Below are 17,581 nucleotides of genomic sequence, written 5' to 3' on the forward strand. Positions count from 1 at the left end.
ACCTCCTATACTTCTTCAATATTGATACAAATGCAGGAACATATCCATGGAAATATCTCACTTGGTTCAAAACTCCATACCAATGGAAAAATGATCTCCTCAAAATCATTCATGAAAATAAATTGTTTACAGATAATGATTTCAAGGCTTCAGGATATCATGCCATCTATATTCTTCACAGGCCTTACTTTAAGCTCTTAGAAGACACCTATGCCACCAAAAATATCTGTTATTATTGGAAAACAATTGAAATACCCTTGCATCTTGCTCCTCCACTAATAACAAGGGAATTAAAGCCCACTATACAATTGAGAAATGATTTAGGGAGGACCAATGTTTCTACACCACTTGTCTGCACTTACAATGGACCTAATAATCAATGGACTGAACACTCCATTATTGAACGATATACTTTACCTATATTGCCGACTCTACTAGATGATCCAAGTCTGACCATTGAACAAAAAGATGCCAATATGCAAGATTCTCAGCCCATGGATGATGATAATGGTCCGTGATGACTCATCCTTTTGCTGGCAATAAAGACCATCTCTCTTCTCCATAATTCAAAATGTAAAGGTATAAAAAGATAAGATTCCAATCTTATCTTTTTCGTCCTATTATGAGTATTATTTTCCGCATGTGATATCTCTATGTAAGTGTATTATTTTCCGTCTTTTTAGGGATGAGATAGGATTTATCTTTATGTAAGGGAGAAATCTCATATTTTCTTCTAAGGAAGACAAGTGTAAAAGATAAGATTCCCACCTTATCTTTTCTGTCTTATTGTTTTACGGCTCCTCTATATAAATAGAAGTCTTGAGTATTGTAAGGCAAGTTTTTCTTTCATCTATCAAGAAATAAAATTCTTCTTATGGCTTTCTAAACTCTTCATCTCTTCCTCTTGATCCATTGGTTATGAGCTATTTGCTTGCATGATCTGTTCTTCTATAATTCAAAAGGACTAACTCGGCTATAAAAATCCAAAAGAGCACAAAGACCTCTCATGGCAAAGGTGTCTCTATACGGTCTTAGCTTGAGGATTTATCTCGCCTTGAGTTTATAGTATGAGAATCATTAGAATGAACAGCTCTCGGCTTCAATTGGTATCAGAGCCTTGGTGACAGGGAAGAGAATCTAGCTATCATGACTTCAGAAATCACTACTCATACCTCCACTCTACAACTCTCTCCTTCTTGCAGAAAAACTGTATCCAATAAGATAGACCATCTTGTGGAAATTTCTCATATTCTTGAAAATGTCCAAATAGAAAATACTCATGTACCCATTAACAATCCATATAACATTTTCAAGAAACAGAACTTTGTCCGAAAAACCTTCAACCAAATCATCCATAAACAACCCTTATCCGTTAAAGAGTATATTCAATCTTCCTCTCTTTCACAATGTTCCCTTACTTCTACCACTCAAGAGCAGTATGTTACTCTAGAGATTCCCACTTCCTTTATAGAACAATGGAAGAAACAGGGATATACACATCTCCATCTTGGAGCTGTCAGGCTCGTCCTCTCTTATTATTGCAGGATGGGTTTACCAGTTACGGCCCGTATGTCACTTTTGGACACCAGGTATCTCACATACGAGCATGCAATAATCGGGACTATTGTCACAACACTTAACACTGGAAGTGTTGTTCTGAATTTCTTTCCAAATTTTAATTTATCTCTTAATGATCCTTATTTGTCAAATGCACTCAAAGTCCAAGTCCAAATCACTAGAGCAAACCAAGTGACTGATGCTCTTTCTGCCACCCTGCACCACCAGATTGTCTACAGACTTCAGGACCATGCCTTTAATATGCAAATCCCAGACTTCCAAGCCACCTCTGATGCTTTGTTTATCATGGCTGACTCTGGCCAAGTCCCTACAATAGTCCAAGCCCTAAGGCAGCTGGAAAGAGAAGATCTGCAGAAGTTAATCCCAACTGAATGGGTGACGAATTATGAGAAACTCCAGGCATCCCAAGCTAAGCCTATTTAGGCTACTGATCCTTTTTTTGTCACATAAAAGGATGGTACTGTGAAAATAATTTTCACAAAAATGGAAGAATCTTCTTCTGCTCCCTCTATTTTCTAGGCTTGATAATTCAACCTGTGTCCGGACCTAGAGAAAAGATCCTTATTCATTCTTTTCAATCCTCTGGATATCATATCTACACTGCTAGGATTAAGGGACACTTCATCTGGGATGTTGACCCAGGAATGTGTAAATCATGATGCATCTGCAAAGATGACCTCAATTTTGTTGAACCATATTTTCAACATTCTAAAAAAACTCCAAGAGTCATGTCTCCAGAAACTCCGTGTTCAGTCACGGAACCAAGGCAAGATGACTGAGATCCAGACGGTCCTTGGATTGGCATCCACAAAAAATAGAAAGAAAAGCAGGACAAACCTCCTCTTCATATGTATAAGGAAGCCTTAGAACTTCTTGCAAAAGAAGGAAAGACTGTTCTTGACATTACCTTTGATGAGATTAAGGTACTTTTGGCTTAAAAGGGAATTGTTTTTGGGCAGAAGCCTTCTACTACTTGCAGACAGGAGATTTACCCTGATTTGCCAGCAGTCCAACCACCTCAGACAATCCAAAGTTGTTTCATGTTCCAGCCTGAAGATTTCCCTCCTCTAGGAAAGTCAGAAAATAAAAGATCGAAGATCTTCCCCTCAAGGGTTACTCCATCAGGATCCATAAAGCCTCTCACTCACCAGAAGAAGTACTAAGTTGGCAGACTTCTAATTCCATAGTTCAGAATTCTTATTTAAAGAAGATTAATGGAAAATTAGACCAGTCTTTCTATTTGGCTCACAAGTTGGATCAGAAGTTGGATACCTTCTCTCAAGAAGTACTCCAACTATATTCCTCTCTAACCGCCAAATATCAAGTCTTGGATAGAGAGCTTCGAGTTCCCCAACTGATTACACCAGTTTTCATCCAGAAGAAAAAAGAAATTACAAGGCTCAAAAGGCAGATTGATCAAATTGAACATGACCTTAGAAAAGATCAGTTTTCTACAATCCCTTTCTTTACGTCAGCAGCCTCTACATCTTCTGCAATTACTCCCTCATACTATTCTGCATTTCCTTTCCTCCCACAGCCAGAACAATAAGGAACTCTTTACCAATCCTTTGGTACTTTCTCACACCTCTACCCAAAAGGCTCCACAACCCAACAAAAGAAAGTATCACATCCTCCAGTCTTTAAAGAAAATAATACTCCTAATAGTTTTCAAAATATTAATTAAATATATTTAAAATTAATAAAAATATATTTTCAATATAAATAAAATAAATGTAATAAATATTATTCGAACTCAATCTAACCTCATTTTAAAAAAATATTTTCTATTCCATACCTGTCCTATCCTTTGCGGGGCAGGGATAGGGAAGGCAAAGCCGCCCTAGCCCGCCACATTCCCATCCTTACTACTTGTAAGTGCACAAATCATAAGATGGATCTAAGTCCATATAGCTTATTGACTTAGGGATCCATTCGTTGCGGTTTAATTGAAACAAAAATTTACATCAGTGTTTGACCCGTGCATTAATTCATTCGTTGCCGTTTAAAAAAAATTATGTTAATTAATTTTATATTAAATATTCATTAACTTATATTCATTAAACATGTGTTGAATTTTTATTGTTTAGTTCATTATTTATTAACTTAATTTTGTTGAAAAGGTATGTGTATGTTGTTACAATCTAAATATTTATAGTATTAATTTTAGCTTGATTCTTTTTTGTTTATCAACTATATAAGGACAATTTATGTTATGTTTATATTATATATGTTTATTTGAATGAATTAGTAGTATGATTTTCATTAATGATAAATATTTATTGACAAACTAATGAATATTATGCATATAAATGATGAATGTTTATATCAATCATAAAAAAATTTCAACATGCATCGCAAAAATAATAAAAGCTTTTATAAACAATTAATATTTTTATTTGAGAATATTGATGAACATTATATATACACACAATGAACATTGCAGTACCAGATAATAAATATTAATATCAACATTAATGAATAATACATCAAAGAAAATGAACATGAACAATAATCATAATGAATATTAAGTTCGCAAATAATGAATATTTTAGTACAAAAAAATTAATTATTATAAAATATTACATCTAATGGACGTTATATATATATATATATAGAAAATAAATATTTTAATACATGTAAATACACAAAAAATATTAATATGTATATGGTCTAATAAAAATATCTTGACATGTGTTACTATATTTTGACATATATGATTTTAATTTTAACACGTGTACTTATTATTGACATGTAGAATTCAAGTTTGTATATAATTATTAATATAATATTATTTTTTTATAAATTTATTTTATTATAATTTAAGATTTAAAAAATAAATAAAAATAGAAATAAAAAGTCCTGCATTATACACTTTAAAAGTAGAAATGCACCACACATTTTAAAAAGAAAATGCACCACAATATACATATTTATAATATAACTTTAGCTTAATATTTTGTTTGTTTACCAACTATGTAAGAACGATTTATATTATGTCTATATTATATATATACATTTGAATGAATTAGTGGGTATAATTTTCATCAATGACGAATATTCATTGACAAACTAATGAATATTATACCTATAAATGATGAATGTTTATACCAATTATAATATTTGTATCACAAAAATAATAAAAACTTTTATATATAATCAATATTTTTATTTAAAAATATTAATAAATATTATATATATAAACAATGAATATTATAGTACTAGATAATAAACATTAATATTAACACCGATAAATAATATATTAAATGAAATAAACATGAACATTAACCATAATAAATATTAAGTTTATAGATAATGAATATTTAAATACAAAGAAAATTAATTATTATAGAACATACATCTAATCTACATTATATATATAAAAAATGAATATTTTAGTATAAGTAAATGAATAAAAAAATATTAATATGTATCTAGACTAATAAAAACTTTTGACATATGTTACTATATTCTAATACATACGATTTTTAATTTAACACGTATAATTATTATTGACATGTAGAATTTAAGTTTATGTATAATTTTATAATTTTTCTATTAATTTATTTATAATTTTTATATTTTTATTAATAAAATCTTAAATTATAAAGAAACTAATAAATACATTAAAAATATTTAATTTATTATTATTTTAAATATTTTAATTAATTATAAAATATTAAAAATCTATTTAATTATATATATAAATTTAATTTATATTATTATTTATAATTAAAATAATTATGATGGTCGTATAATGACGGTTAAACGAGTAGCTTTTACAAATATATAAAAAATATATATTCAAAATTTTATTTTTAAACTTATTTTATTACAATTTTAAAAAGATAAAAATTATTATGTATTAAAAATAAATATATATATAAAAAAATCTTTAAAATAATGACAGTTTAGTAATTATGACAGTCCTATATATATATATATATAACTAATTTTTATAGATATATAAAAATTTATTTTAAATATATAATTTTTAATAGAAATTTATTTTATTATAGTTTAAAAATTTTAAAAAGGGTATATTTCTTCACTGAAAATATGAGATTTCTATCTCACATGGCCAATATTTTTCTTTACCTTTAAGAAAAATGTGTGTTTTGCAAAGTCTACCCTATGTTATAAGTTATAACAATTGGTGTAAGTGTAATCTCTCCTTCTGTCACCCTAATAAGCGTACGAACTGGATCCATTTCAAAACTAAAAACACAAACTCAAAATTTACTCAGACATAAAAGTTTAAAAAATGTTAGCTCTTTCATCACTTCGATCTCGCCTAAGCTCAAACTCCCTAGCCCTATCTCAAACCCTAACAATCATATACCCACACCAAAGCATTACCCATTCCCAGTTTTCTTCAAAGCAGCACCAACAAAACTCCAATGAAATCGACACCCACGGCGTCGTTTCCATCATCAATAGAGACCCAACCAGTCCACCTCGCCTCTTCGTGGTCCAACCCCGGCTCCGACCCGATTCTTTTCTTCAAGCCAAACTCAACGAAGCTCTCTGCCTCGCTAATTCCCTCGAAGAACAGCGCGATGGCTATTTTGATACTGATTTCTTCGATAAAGCTTTGCCTCCTCATGTTATCGTTCAAAATCCAATTCTACGATCATCTAGAGCTCGCGCAGGTTAATTCCTTTTACTTTTTAGTTTTTCTTTCTTTAACTCAACATCTCCTTCATTTTGCTAATTACCCTTTTCTTTTTAACTATTTTTTCAGATACATTTTTTGGGCCTGGAACTGTGAATACAATTAAGTGTCATCTAAATGCTTCTGAGTCCAAGGCAAGAAACAACTTAACACTCGAGTCCCTAATCTTTCAAAATCAGCAAATTCTAGCCCTTATAAAATGTAAGGTGTTTTATTATGTAGACTTATAAGCAAAACTGTTTAAATTCAGGAATTAAAGCAGTAGTATAATCGAATTGTTAAAATTTTTAAATTTTAAATTCTTATGAAGAAAAACAAACCTCAGGGACTCTAACTGCTATTTGTGAAATAGTAGGGACTCGGAGTGTATTAGGACCTAAAGTCTCTTTGGATATGAATTCTTTAGAAACCATTAATTTTATTAAAATCAATAGATTATGAAAACCTAGATTGCTATATGTTTTTAACTCTATGAATTTGTTCATCCACTCTTGTTTATCATGCATGTCAATTTAATGGATTTTAACAGTAATTATGGAATAAAAAAAAGTTGGAACGATTAACTCATTCATTAAATTGAGGATTTCACAAAAATCCACCTCTTTCTGAGTTTTTATAATCCTTTATTTGGAGGATATTGAATGGATGCTGGATTTTATAAGATACATGGTCTGTGAAATCCCTCAACATTGCCCAAACATCAGGAGTATACTAATAATATTTTAATTTGCAGCTTTTTGTAGGATATGCATGTCTAGTTTTAACCATTTACTATGTTTATATCTAATAGGGTGAAGTGGATGCTGTGTTTGTGAATTCTGTTTTGACTGGAGTTCAACAACGAAATTTGGAGGCATGTTTTTGAATTCCCACTTTATTCTGTTTTGAATACCAAAAGTATATTATTATACAACATGCAGTAATTTTTTTCATACGCTTTTACTTTATTGTTGCAGCGTGCATGGGGCAGACCTGTTTTGGACCGTGTTGGCCTTATAATAGAAATTTTTAATGCACATGCCCATACAAAGGAGGCAAAGTTACAGGTATCTGTGTTTAGCTTAGTTTTGTTATGGGATTGTACCAATGGATCCTTTTGGCGGAATTTTGTTTTGTCTTTATTTATGCTTCAATTTATGTTTTGCAGTCTGAATTGGCTGCTCTTATGTATAAGAAGAGTAGGCTTGTTCGTGCTCGTGGTCTTGATGGGCGATATACTTTTGGAACAGCTGGAGAAGCTGAAGTTGTTAGTGCTCGAGGGTGAGTATGCTACACTATTTTCTTGTCAAATAATGACTAAGAAGAAACTTCAAATGGACACTTCTGATTTGAGCTTATGAGTATTTTGCAAGTGTATCATTAGTTTAATTATTCAGGTTTGATAAGTGACCTTTTGGTAATTTTGTTACAGTTCCTTAGGCTCAAAATTGAGATATGGTTATTTACATCTGAGAAGGCATACTATCATTCAGCAACCTCTCATACAATACTTGAGCTTTTAAACACTGTTTAAATTCTGTTTCGTGCAGTGGTTGCTTTGCACCATCTTGCTATATTTTTGTTTTCTTTTTTGCTTTCCCATTTAACTTATTTGCCAACCATGGAAACTGCTATTTGATAGGATATTTGATCTTAATGGACTTACCTGACCTAAATCAGTTATGTGCCACTCTAGCCTATGTTGCATTTGTACTAAACATTTGAGAGACATAAATTATCTAGCATTACATTTTGTCAGAGATATTACTTTTTGCCCTTCTATTTATACTGGTTTAAAAGTTTTTGAGATCGCTGATGATAGCTTCATACATCTGTTGCTTTGCCTCTTGACATTGGGATCCTGATGATTTTAAGAGATTCACTTGGCTGTTCTTTTAAGACAGCTTTTCTTTATTGTGATGCTTAGTTTAGCATATCTAGATGCTGTATGATTTCATCAAATCCCACAGGTATAGTCTAAGAGAACATCAATTATCTCTTTGTACAATTTGGTTGCATGTGCTTAGACATGTTTGTTTGTATTGATCAGTCATCTATTGTTACAGCTTCTTTTATTTGTGAATGCAAAATGCTTGCAGGAGGGGAAGTGGAGGACGTGGATTTATTAGTGGTGCTGGAGAAACTGAACTCCAACTGCAACGGCGAAGGTTTGCTCCTTGATCTATATTTCCAATTGATTTAGTGGACTATTGACTAATATCTCATTGTTATGCAATTGATCAGTATGGTCTTGTTGATGTTGGTTAAGCTTAGGAGTTTAAGACTTATGTTAAACGAAGTGTTGATCTACTAAAGTGAACGAATAGAGAAAATTTCAAAATCCAGATTATATCAGCTTGACTCTTCCAGTATCAAATATACTAAAGCATATTGAATACTGATGCCTGTGCCTTTGTGTGAACTAAGCTACACAAGGGCGTCTGTTGGGAACAAAAATTTTCATCGGAAAAACTTCTGGCACCAAAAATAAAAAGAAAGCTGTAGTGAAATATAACTCTTGAGTTCTACATTATGATTAATATTTTTCCCACAAGAATATGTTCTATGCATCTTTTTATAGTCGCTCGTTTGAAATACGTATAAATCTGATAAACTTCCAATGCTTATAGGCTGTAACATCTTGGATAGGTCTCTTTACTCTCGCTCTTTTGTCTGCTTAGTAGATTGAAACCTGACCTTTCCAGTCCATTAGTTATCTGCTATAGCTGTATTGCTCATGCAATGAATTAAAAGGCTTTAAACTCCTTGATTCTAAGCATTATTTAGAAAACAGCTTGTTCAACATTTCTCTGTCCTGTGTCCTTCGATGCATGGTATGATGCTCCTTCATCCAGGACCTTTAAACTCCAGATTTTCGATCCCATTGAATTCCGTGCGTGCTGCTTGCTTGCTTGCAATGCCATAGGCTAGACTCATTTGCTTGATTTTTGGATTTCATAATTTGAAAGATCGCCTCTCAAGTGTGCCTTCATGATAGGTTGTAGACTAGATACTCTTTATGATGATGTCTCTATATTATACAATTTAGTTTTTTCTTGTGCATTTATAATAGCAATTGAGACTCTCATTTCAGAATATTAGAAAGGCGCAACTATTTGTTATCCCAAATCAGAGAGGTTCGTCGTACCCGAGCTGTGCAACGTGCTGCTCGCAAGAGAGATGATGGATTACATAATAAAGGTTTAGCTACTGTTGCAGTTGTTGGATACACAAACGCTGTAGGTGATCAGAATCTTATCAAAATGACTCAAATGCTATACAGAAATCAATAATGCATTCTTAGCCACAATTTTCTAATTATTTTAATTTGCAGGGAAAGTCTACAATGGTCAGCACGCTCTCAAATAGTGATCTTTATAGTGATTCCCGGTACTTCTTTTATCTTAAGCAACTGATTTAGATTTGGACTTTCCATTAAGAGCAGGCTTTGATGTTAGTAAACCTTAAGTACATCTTCTTTCCCTAACACTATAATAGGGAGAGGAGAAAATAAGTGAGGAAGAAGATAATAGAGGAGAATAAGGATTCAAAATAACTTTTCCTCTGTTTGGGAAGATGAAGGAGAGAAAATAAACCCTTGTTTCCTCTATTACTAATATCTCCGAAATGGAGAGAAATGATAGTGAATAGAAGGGAAAGTATAAAATTACTATGTATCATCATACATCTTTAGTTTTAAATTTGTCTTGTAAAAACTCGTAAAATTATAGATGTAACACACATTACCTTCCTAAAATTTGTCTTTCTTTCATCCAAACAAGAAAAGAAGAAATAAATGAAGAAAAATTTTCAAATTTTATCTCCTTGTCTTCTTTTCATATTGTTCTGTTTCCAAACTAGGGGTAAGTGCTCACTTATTGTTGTGCTTTGTGCAGATTATTCGCCACACTGGATCCAAGATTGAAAAGTGTTGTTCTTCCTTCAGGGTAAGATAATGAATATTATTTGTTTACTTTTTCTGTCATGTTCTGGGACTTGAAGAAGTGAAGTCTCAATTCATACATCATTTGGAAATAGCTCTCTTGCTCTGCTGATCTGTTTAACAATAATATTCAGGAGGAAAGTGCTTTTTAGTGATACTGTCGGATTTATATCAGACTTGCCCGTGCAGGTACCAAGCATATGCAGTTCTTTCTTCAATTTTTTAATCATGTTGATTGCTTCTTTACCCATCTATTACTTGTGTAGCTAGTTGAAGCATTTCGCGCAACCTTGGAAGAAGTGGTGGAAGCAGACCTCCTTGTGGTAAGTTGACTCCCTGCTCTTTTGTACCCAATCTTATGTCATTGTTACATAGGCCCCTTTTCGTCAGTCCTTTCTTCTGAAAGTTGGTATCAAATAATAAATATCCAATAATTAGAGGCATTTGTCCTGAACAAATGGCTTAAAATTGATGATACTTATTGCTTTATTTTCCTTTTATTTTAAGTCTTATTTGAAGCACGGATGTTGGTTGCAGCATGTCATAGACTCCACTGCCCCCAATCTCGAGGAACATCATACTACAGTGTTGCAAGTTCTGCAGCAAATAGGAGTGTCAAAGGAGAAGCTACAGAGTATGATTGAAGTCTGGAATAAGGTGCTAGAGTGACTCTTTCCCTCCTCTCCTCATCTCAAAAATTAACTCAATGGAACATGAAAACCCAAACAGAAATCTAAAGGACTTAATGTGCAATATTTTCTTATTTTATTTTATTCAGATTGATTATGAAGAGGAAGAAATGGATGTTGATCATTCCGCAGACGATGTGGATGGTAGCAGCTGGTCTGGTGATGAAGATGGCGACATTGCATCTGAAATATCTTCAAGAATAGAAGACAACAAGGGCAATAATTGTTTAGAAGCACAGAATGGTGAAGGGGATATTGAAGAGACCTTAGATAGTGTGGAAGGTGAATACTCTGATGGCTGGCTATTGTCAGGAGATGAACAGGAGTTGGTCGGTGACAATTGGTTGAAGACTCTGGATGACCAACAGTGTAAGGCCTCAGATAACCCAGGAGTGGGAAAGGATATACTATCTCAAGCTGAGCATGGTCCCCATGTAAAAACATCTGCTATAACTGGAGTAGGCTTGCAAGAATTGCTGGTGCTCGTTGATGAAAGGCTAAAAACCCAGGATGAGATGTTAAAGGCTCAGAATGTAGTGGGGAGGGATTTGTTTTATAGAAAATGGAGGCCTTCACGTGCTGATGATACTGAAGCAGCAGTTGGACAATAATATATTGGAAGCTAGATGAAAGGTCTCGGGCCATGGATGTCAATGTGTTAGGCTACTTTAGAATTTTCTTCCACTGCTTAGATATACATCCCCATAAAGGTGGAGCTTTCTGTCTCCTTGTAGGGACTTAGGATTGGTGAAGATGAAGATGTCAAAAACATGGGAACAAGGACACAGCTTGCCGCGCTGGAAATGATCATCAGAGTCAACTACTCTGAATGAGCAACAGGAGCACTTAATAATTTCTTTAGCAGGTGTTTATGGTGCAACAACTGGTATCACTAGGAAAAATAATATCTGAACACGATGGAATGCAAAAACAACAAACAGTGAGGTACATTTTGTGCTTCTTTTGCCTTCTTCGGAAGGTATTAAACTAGTTGACATAATCACATGGATGGTTGGGGTGCTTCTTATTTTGTTTCTGTAAGAGTAAAGCCTTAGGGGAGAGGTAAGCTTGGAGAGGAAGCAGGGTTTTGAATTTAGAACTTTTGTACGAATGTACCGTGTTGTTATATGTTCGCAGAAGACTAAGATGATAGTCTACGAAGATAATAAATGTCATGGGCAAAAGGAGGGAAGAGGAATAATCTGTAAGAAGTCGATTTTACTATGCCCACGTCTCCAAGTTTGTTGTCCTATAATAAGTTGTTTTATAATACAATCAATTTATACATTCACCTGCACAAATTAGTTTTATGTTTTTACTGGAAAAACTCAAATTTGAAGTTGCTATTTGTCATCTCGAGTAAAATTCTCTGAAAAAGACTAGTCTCAAGTAACATTTATTCTTTATTGTTTGGTTAGAAAATTGTCTCTTAATATATCTGAAAGATATTCTTTTCTTTTTTTAATATGTAAAAAAATTTAAAATATGACGTCTTATATATATAATATATATTTTTTATATAAAATACAATTAAGCTATAAAATTTCTTTTAATTACTATTCTATGTTCAGGGGAAGGTGCCAGAGATAATATTTTGTTAGTTTTTATTTATCTTTAAAGAAAATTCAAGGGTTTTACAAAATTCGGAAAAATAATTTCTTATAATAAAATATCTTTTAAAGCTCCATTTAATTTTTATTTTCATTAACTTTTGTTGGACGAATATTTTGCATGCATTAGATACTGGACAAAGTAGATTGCGATAATAGAAAAAAAAAAAAAAAAAAGGAAAAATGCAGATTTAGTCCACATTGAGTTATTACCGTTATTATATTTTCGTTCACATTAGATCACGCGTGTATCACACGCACTACGATAATATAAATAAATTTTAAATTTTGTGTATTAAATTATTTTTTAAAATATTTACCTTCTAGATTTTTAATTTTTTGACACTAGATCTTTATACTTTAAATTTTAGCAATATTAGCCCATCAAATTTATTATTTAAAATTTATAACATAAATAGTTATTATAATCTAATTTAATTTATTATTTTAATTAAGAACATATATAGAATTAGTCAAACCATAAGTCAACTAATAGAATATGCAAATATTAACAACAATTAAAATGTTTATAAGAAATAAATACATTTGTCACACACACACATATATATTATATAGAACTTAAAAATCCATTTAAATGGGACTGTTAAGACAATCTTTACAAGAACTGAGGAATCTTCCTCGGCACCATCAATTTTCCAAGCATCAATGATACAACCAGTATCACGGCCTAGGAGAAGGTCCCTATTCACTCCTTTCAAGCATCCAGTCGGAGGACACTTTATGCGGGATGTAGCCCCAGAAATGTGCAAGCCAGAATGCTTATGTCATGATGACATGGATTATGATGAACCCTAACTAAACGGCTTGTTTTAATAATAATAACAATAGAAAAGCCGAAGAACTAAACGACATCGTGTAGGGAATCCACCGACGACCAAAAACATAGCTATCATCGTGTTGTAACGCGCCTTATTTTTATAATGATTTATAATGGGAATGTGGGACAGCAAGTATAAGCTAGTAGCAGCAGTAGAAAGAAAAATTGCTTTATTTATCCGCTGGTATTACTAATAGTAGAGGCCCCCCCTTGCTCATTAACACAGATCTAAGATCTAGCTACAAGTTAAAATCATCCTCCTCTCCTCATTCATTTCTCCACCTAAGGTAACCTGCATTTCCTGATTTATCTGTTGTCTGTTTCAATTTTTATTTTTAATTTGTTTTTTTAACTCAAATTTTCCGATACTCTCTTTCCATATTGTGAGCTCGATTGAATTTACACCACATATATGTAATTGCAGGTGGTTAACACAGTAATTTATAAGTATTAGAAGTTTAATAGTTGATTGATAATGTCAAGGAGGCAAGTTAGCTCCACTCGTAGATTTGTGGACACAGGAAATTTTCCTTTTTCAGGAGCACTTCAAGCTAAATCTCGTTCTTCTCCTTTCTTATCTGTTGCCCTTATCCTTCTGGTAATCCTTTTTATTCTTTACTTTCCTTTTTCTCTTTCTGTTTTTGCTGGTTTGTTGAATTATGGTTACTCAATGGCTTCTTCTTGGTATGAGTTTTGCAGGGAGCAATCCTTCTTATCGCCTATGCTTATGGTGGTCATGGTTCGTTATTTTACTTTCTATTTCCTACTGATTTGCCCACTTGCAAATGTTTGTTTATTGATTAAATTTGTGTATGATATGTTTTCACTAAATCTGTGTTAATCTCTTAAATATAGGTATTTTTGCTAGCAATAAAGAAGCTATCAGTAAAATTGAAGGTAAAATTCTTTATCTCTCTCTCTCTCTCTCTCTCTCTATATATATATATATATATATATATATATATATATATATATAGAATTGAATTCACTTAACATGTATTGCCTAATTCTGACTTTGTATTACTATCTATAACATATCTAAATAACATCAGTAAATCCACCGACTTACTAAAGATGATGAAAGAAAATTTCAGTGAACTACTGAACATGTATATAAGAATTTGACGATGGTGAAAGAGGATCTTTGTCAAACTATCGTATTGTAATGACATCTTCAATCGTCAAAAATTACCGAAATTGTATTTTTGTTTACTTGATATGTGTGTTTTGGCTGCCATTAGCAGTTCATATATAATATATCATCACATGTTAGGAATTCTTGGAATTAGACTGATTAAAGCCTATTTTCATTTTCACCAACATACCATACCCATTACAACTGGTTCTGGTTTGAAGAAAAAAACTGGTGATCAGTAGTGGGTACTTGCAATCTTGTAGACCAACTGTTTTCATTGCTGTTATTAGCCATAAACTTAGCATATATAAAATTCAAGATAGAAAATTAGAGGTCTGTCAGTGAAACTGCTTTAGAGATTTTGATCAGTTTAAAGTTTTTTATTCAAAATCTCCTGCTTTCATTTGCTAATCATAGCTAAATTTGTGGCCACTACTGGGGTTTAAATAGCTACATATAAAAAGAGCATATTGCTTTATGCCTTTTTATCAACCTTGGCATTGATAATTATTGGATTTCATTTTGTTTTAGGTGACTTTTCATGTACCCTAGAAGTCCAGAGAACCATTCCCCTTTTAAAGAAAGCATATGGTGACAGTATGCGCAAGGTTTTGCATGTGGGCCCTGATACTTGTTCAGTCGTCTCTCAATTGTTGAAAGAAGAAGAAACTGAAGCATGGGGTGTTGAACCATATGATACAGAGGATGCAGATGCAAACTGCAAGAATTCTATCCGTAAAGGCATTGTTCGTGTCGCTGATATTAAGTTCCCTCTGCCTTACAGGACGAAGTCATTCTCTCTTGTTATTGTGTCAGATGCACTTGATTACCTATCCCCAAAATACCTGAACAGGACACTTCCAGAGTTGGCAAGGGTGGCTGCTGATGGTCTTGTTATTTATGCAGGTAATTCCTCAACACCTCTGAACTGTCTGGTAAATTGTATGAAATTTTAATGAAGCAAAAACACATAAACTATGTATTATATCTGTCAATTCACCAACAAAGCGGGCTTTCAAGTTCAAATGCATGTTTGCAACAATCACCATCCTCCCAGTGGTAAAAGTTGGCCGGGGGAATAAGCAAGGGTTTGAAGTTTATGTTTGTGATCGTTCTTCATAATATAAGAATAGTGATCTTGACCACCCTTAGGCAGATATTGTACCATGTGTTATGTAGGAATCCTGAACGTTCACAGTGATATGCTAATATCTTCCATGGTTTGCTTAGTCGAGCAAAATAAATCATTTACTTCTATCCAAATATTTCAATGACCTTATTCATGTGATGACATGATTTAATGTTATTAGCAATTCGTTATTACTTACCTGTAAATTTTTCACTACTGTTTCATATTTAGGTTACCCTGGACAACAGAGAGCTAAAGTTGCAGAATTGTCTAAATTTGGACGACCGGTGAGTAACTATTACTGCTTCTGTAATTTCATCTGTTGCTGTTAGTTTGGTTGAGTTTTACTTAGATAACTTCTGATCCAGATTTTAAATTGGTCTAAGAAGTCTTCTAATTCTGTTTGAGTGAATTTTTCTTTTTAAAGATTTATGCTATCTTTTTCTTACAGGAATATTATTAGTATACTAGAATGTAGTTTTAATGTTAATGTAATTATCTGTAATCGAAATTTGAAATTAATTAGCCTTCGATTCTTGAGTCGGTCTTCTCAAATCCTCGACACCAAAACCCCAATGTTAATGAACTCATCAGAATACTGCAACTGAAATATTCGAGTGGGACATAGGTGCAGTAAATAATAAATCTGACTAGTGTGGTTGCTCTGTTGGGCTTGAGCTGCATAATTAATTTTATACATCCAGTGCCACTGATGAAAATAAGAAAGCTGAAATGATTTGTTAACTAAACAGAAGGATCAAGCATCAAAGATTAAGTAAATACTGTAATCCAAAAGAACAGATAGATAATTAGGAATATTGGCTGAAGTACCTAGCAGCTTAAATTCGACTTTAATAGGTTTTGGGTGTGGACTAATTGTTGACTTATTATTGTCACTGAGATTGAAAGTCCATTTTCATGGTTGATACATTGTACTAGGTTTACTTGACCATGGTATCTGAATCTCAACAATGACTTTGATATTGATGCACAGGCCAAAATGAGGAGCTCGTCCTGGTGGGTTCGGTTTTTTGTCCAGACAAGCATAGAAGAAAATGAAACTGCTATGAAGAAGTTTGAGCAGGCTATATCCAAGAAGTCATACAAGCCAACCTGCCAAGTGTTCCACTTGAAGCCATACCATTAGCCATTAGTGCGAGAATATTTATGAGATGAAGATATTTATAGTTTTTGTTTGTTATGCAATTAAGCCAACATATATATTGTTGTAGCTGTCATATTGGCATATTTTTTTTGGTGTCCTTAGAATACACGGGCCATTCATTATAATTTAATTGATGGAAACCTTAAAACGGTTTGGTTCTTTCATGTCTCGAACTGCAACTTCATTTCCGTCATATATTAGTTAGCCAGCAAATCTACATCACAGGTGGGTCTCGCGGGCTCTTTGCGCGCGTGTGCCTGCCGATTTAGACTGAGGATGTCTAGGACTCTGATCAGATCAAACGAGTGGCTAAAGTCTGATATCTTCCTACTGAACCAGGATCAAACTCTTCTTTTGAGTATGACTGGGCCCTGCATTGACCTATGAACCTCCAAACCTAAGGAATAGAGTTCAGCGTCGGGAAGCCTACTCCTCGGGCTGTTCGGTACTTTATATGCTTGCCGCGGATAAAGCCTACTGGCAATGAATGGCTGCCCGCTGACGAATGATTGATCGAGTTGCCATACCATTGATTTTCTTTCTTTCTTTATTTATTTTATTTATATCTAATATTAAAAAAGTGTTAGCAGGAGAAGCTAAAATCTGATATTTTATAAATTTAGCAGCACTAATGGCAATGTGGATATGCTAATTATTTTTCTTCAGTTGCCACACTGGACAAAATCAGATTGTTAATTGCTTTACCAGTTCAAAGAAAATGGAGGATCATACCTGATGTTAAATCAGCTCTAGCAAAGTGAATATACAGCCGAGGGAATATGAAGACTGGGACAAAGGACACATACCCCGCACATATCTTTTATTTTAAAAAATAAAATTTTA

General features: G+C 33.0%; 2 protein-coding genes across 3 annotated transcripts; both read left to right on the forward strand.

The window, feature by feature from the left end:
• The first annotated feature begins 5,714 nt into the window (after positions 1 to 5,714).
• On the forward strand, positions 5,715 to 12,214 carry LOC8267668 (GTP-binding protein At3g49725, chloroplastic). The gene is made up of 13 exons (XM_048376349.1): positions 5,715 to 6,227; positions 6,320 to 6,384; positions 7,041 to 7,103; positions 7,207 to 7,296; positions 7,398 to 7,510; positions 8,329 to 8,397; positions 9,324 to 9,468; positions 9,564 to 9,619; positions 10,126 to 10,176; positions 10,307 to 10,361; positions 10,439 to 10,495; positions 10,710 to 10,829; positions 10,951 to 12,214. Exons 1-13 carry the CDS (start codon positions 5,840 to 5,842, stop codon positions 11,470 to 11,472), a joined length of 1,794 nt encoding a protein of 597 aa, XP_048232306.1. The 5' UTR covers positions 5,715 to 5,839; the 3' UTR covers positions 11,473 to 12,214.
• Positions 12,215 to 13,435: 1,221 nt separating this feature from the next.
• On the forward strand, positions 13,436 to 16,897 carry LOC8267667 (probable pectin methylesterase CGR2). Of its 2 annotated transcripts, none has more exons than XM_048376351.1 (7): positions 13,436 to 13,596; positions 13,734 to 13,907; positions 14,009 to 14,048; positions 14,165 to 14,206; positions 14,976 to 15,350; positions 15,805 to 15,860; positions 16,568 to 16,897. In XM_048376351.1, the coding sequence occupies exons 2-7, from the start codon at positions 13,785 to 13,787 to the stop codon at positions 16,718 to 16,720; spliced, it is 789 nt and encodes a 262-aa protein (XP_048232308.1). In that variant the 5' UTR covers positions 13,436 to 13,596; positions 13,734 to 13,784; the 3' UTR covers positions 16,721 to 16,897. The 2 variants fall into 2 exon arrangements, with proteins under 2 accessions (XP_048232308.1, XP_048232309.1); XM_048376352.1 differs by having other exon boundaries at positions 13,450 to 13,597; positions 13,745 to 13,907.
• Positions 16,898 to 17,581: the final 684 nt, after the last annotated feature.

The sequence above is a fragment of the Ricinus communis genome, chromosome 7 (assembly GCF_019578655.1).
Source record: "Ricinus communis isolate WT05 ecotype wild-type chromosome 7, ASM1957865v1, whole genome shotgun sequence".
NCBI lineage: Eukaryota > Viridiplantae > Streptophyta > Magnoliopsida > Malpighiales > Euphorbiaceae > Ricinus > Ricinus communis.

Excerpts from the sequence above, each read along its gene's own strand:
- LOC8267667 (XM_048376351.1), top strand. The coding sequence starts at position 13,785 with ATGTCAAGGAGGCAAGTTAGCTCCACTCGTAGATTTGTGGACACAGGA. Across the intron at positions 15,351-15,804 it reads TGGTCTTGTTATTTATGCAG|GTTACCCTGGACAACAGAGA; the intron begins GTAATTCCTCAA and ends TTTCATATTTAG. Across the intron at positions 15,861-16,567 it reads TGTCTAAATTTGGACGACCG|GCCAAAATGAGGAGCTCGTC; the intron begins GTGAGTAACTAT and ends ATTGATGCACAG.
- LOC8267668 (XM_048376349.1), top strand. The coding sequence starts at position 5,840 with ATGTTAGCTCTTTCATCACTTCGATCTCGCCTAAGCTCAAACTCCCTA. Across the intron at positions 6,228-6,319 it reads ATCATCTAGAGCTCGCGCAG|ATACATTTTTTGGGCCTGGA; the intron begins GTTAATTCCTTT and ends CTATTTTTTCAG. Across the intron at positions 6,385-7,040 it reads TAAATGCTTCTGAGTCCAAG|GGTGAAGTGGATGCTGTGTT; the intron begins GCAAGAAACAAC and ends TATATCTAATAG.